General features: G+C 55.0%; 1 protein-coding gene across 1 annotated transcript; it reads left to right on the forward strand.

Annotated features, from left to right (window-relative positions):
- Positions 1-768: 768 nt before the first annotated feature.
- Positions 769-2,084, forward strand: LOC123116288 (2-hydroxyisoflavanone dehydratase). Its single transcript, XM_044537268.1, has one exon. The coding sequence runs from the start codon at positions 829-831 to the stop codon at positions 1,957-1,959; it is 1,131 nt and encodes a 376-aa protein (XP_044393203.1). The 5' UTR covers positions 769-828; the 3' UTR covers positions 1,960-2,084.
- The last annotated feature ends 930 nt before the right edge of the window (positions 2,085-3,014 follow it).

Below are 3,014 nucleotides of genomic sequence, written 5' to 3' on the forward strand. Positions count from 1 at the left end.
TAGTCCGAAGGAGACACGAGGCGTCCACGAGGGTGGAGGGCGCGCCCCCTGCCTCATGGACACCTCGTGTTCCTTTCGGACTCCGTTTTCTTGCACGATACTTGTATTGGTCGGTAAAATTTTATTATATAATCTCCTGAAGGTTTTGACCACCGTACCACGACAAAATCCTTTGCTTTTGTTTCGAGCTGTTTTTTCTGATAGATCTAGATCACCATAACGTCTCCAAGCGCCCCAAGGACAAGTTTTTTTGAGAAGGTCATCAACGCTTACCTCGCGCAGGTATTGCAACATCCTTGAACCTTTAGTGTAGTGTGATGGAGTAGCCGGACGATGCATGTAGTTCGACGTAGTTGCATGAGTTTGTATGGATTTAAGATATGTTAATTGATGTGTCCGGATGTGGATTGAATTTTTTGAGGAGTGCCCGGTCAGTGTCCGCGGACGCGCCCGCGCGGGTGCTTGAGGGGCCGTATTTGACAACTCCGACTGTAGATGCTCTAAATACTCATTTTACTCCGTATATAGTTTATATAGAAACCTACATGCATTCAGGAACGAAAGGAGTATTAAAGATACTTTTATGCAACACGCTCAGATGTGACGTCCCTCATTATTGAGGTCCTCCCTAATTTGGCAGTCATGCCGTTGCTGTCGGCCGTCGCCCAGGTGAACAGGCACATGCAGTCCCGTTGAGAAGTCATGCCCGTACAACGTTGAGAAGTCGTCATGCTCCCAGTCATGCATATATGTCTGATCATAGTGCAAGGCACGACCTCATCACCAGTTCACCACACACAGGCTTATCCGGTTGCTCACTTCTCCTCCATGGCCACCAGGAGCGGATCCGCCATCTGGGCTGGTTGGGCAGCACCCCAGCCTTGCCGACCACTAACCGTACGTCGGAGAAAGTTACCCCGACCACCATGCTATTTATCTACCACCTTTCCGCCATGCCCGGGGGTCTGCACGTCTACATCCCACAAGAACGGGGCTCTGCCGGCGGCTGCCACGGAAGCCGAAACCGAGGGCGAGGTGCTGTTGGAGTCCCCGGGGCACTTCCGCATCTACAAGTGCGGCAAGATGGACCGCCTCAACGAACCCACCGTGTCGCCTGCCGGCCAGGACGAGGCCACCGGCGTCACCTCCATGGACGTCGTCCTCGACGCCGACACCGGCGTCTCCGTGCGCCTCTACCTCCCCAAGCTCCGAGAACCCTCCGAGAAGCTCCCGGTCCTCGTCTACTTCCACGGCGGCGCCTTCCTCATCGGGTCGGCCGACGACGCCACGTACCACAGCTACGTCAACTCCCTCGCGGCCTCGGCCTGCGTCCTCGTGGTGTCCGCCGACTACCGCCTCGCCCCGGAGCACCCGCTGCCCACGGCCTACGACGACTGCTGGGCCGCGCTCCAGTGGGCGGTGGCGCCGTCGACGCAGGACGAGTGGATCTCCGGGCACGGGGACACGGCCCGCCTCTTCCTGGCGGGCGACAGCGCCGGCGCCAACATCGTGCACGAGATGCTCGTGAGGGCGGCGGTGAACTCCCACCCGAGGATGGAGGGCGCGGTGCTTTTGCACCCGTGGTTCAGCGGGAGCGAGGCGATCGAGGGGGAGCCTCCGGCGGTGCCCATGTTCAACGGGATGATCTGGTCGTACACGTGCCCGGGCGCGGTGGGCGGCGCGGACGACCCGAGGATCAACCCGCTGGCGCCCGGCGCGTCGTCGCTGGAGCTGCTGGCGTGCGAGAGGATGCTGGTGTGCGCGGCGGAGAAGGACGTGCTGGCGAGGAGGATCCGCGCGTACTACGACGGCGTGGCCGCGGGCGCGTGCCGGGCGCCGGGCGCCGCGGCGTGGTTCGAGTCGGAAGGCGAGGACCACGACTTCTTCCTCGGGAAGACCGACTGCGAGAGCTCCAAGCAGCTCCTGGATCGCGTCGCGGCGTTCATCGCCGAGGGCTGAGCTGCACCGCATGATCTGCCTACGTACGTGTATAGTAGCATGCAGCATCCAGATGGGAGATGACAGTCGGATTGCTTATTTCGCTTGGGTGTGATTCTTGACAAAAAATCGCAACCTTGAGTTCACTGCAAAAACGTCTTTTATTTACTTTGAGCATCTCCAACAGCCGCGCTAAGCGCCGCGCGTAGAAAACCTGTTTGCCGCGCGCGCTTCGGCTGGTTTAGCGCAGCCACCAGCGCTGGCTCCAGCAGCCGCGCTATAATGCAGCGCGCGCGTCGTTTCAGCAGAGCGCAAAAAAATAACGCGCGCGGCGCACAAACCACATATACATTTCAAGAAGACGAGCAAAAATGATCAAACAAACAAAATAAATCAACAATAAATAGTTCAATTTCGTTATCATTACAACTCAAACAAATAGTTTATCGTTCAGTACAACAAATAATGCAATAAACACAATAAATAGTTAATGAACAATACAATGTCGAATGCAGAAATCATCATAATCTTTGTCGTCCATGCCATGCCCACCACTCTTCAATCAGATCATCTGAAGTTCATTGTGCGTTGCGGGACGCCGAATGGCATGATAGGAGGCAATAAAACGGGCTACCCTTTCAGCCCTCCGTCGCACTCGCACGGGATGTCCCAAGAGCTCATATTGTGAGTAGTCTAAATCTTGGCCACGCTCATTCTCGATGATCATGTTGTGCATGATCACACAAGCGTGCATGATGTACCAAAGCATTTTTTGATCCCAAAATCTAGCCGGTCCTCTTACAATAGCAAATTGGGCTTGCAAAATCCCAAATGCTCTCTCCACATCTTTTCTAGCCGCCGCCTGAGCATTGTGGAAATCAAGATTTTTCTTACCTTCCGGCTTTTTCAACGGCTTCACGAAGGTTTGCCATTTTGGATAGATGTCATCCGCTAGATAATAGCCATAGTTGTACGTACGGCCATTTGCTACAAACTGCACCGATGGCAACTCACCGTTTGCAATCTTATTCATCAGTGGTGACCGGTTGACAACATTGATGTCATTCAAAGATTCA

Source organism: Triticum aestivum, chromosome 5B (assembly GCF_018294505.1).
Source record: "Triticum aestivum cultivar Chinese Spring chromosome 5B, IWGSC CS RefSeq v2.1, whole genome shotgun sequence".
NCBI classification, from domain to species: Eukaryota; Viridiplantae; Streptophyta; class Magnoliopsida; order Poales; family Poaceae; genus Triticum; species Triticum aestivum.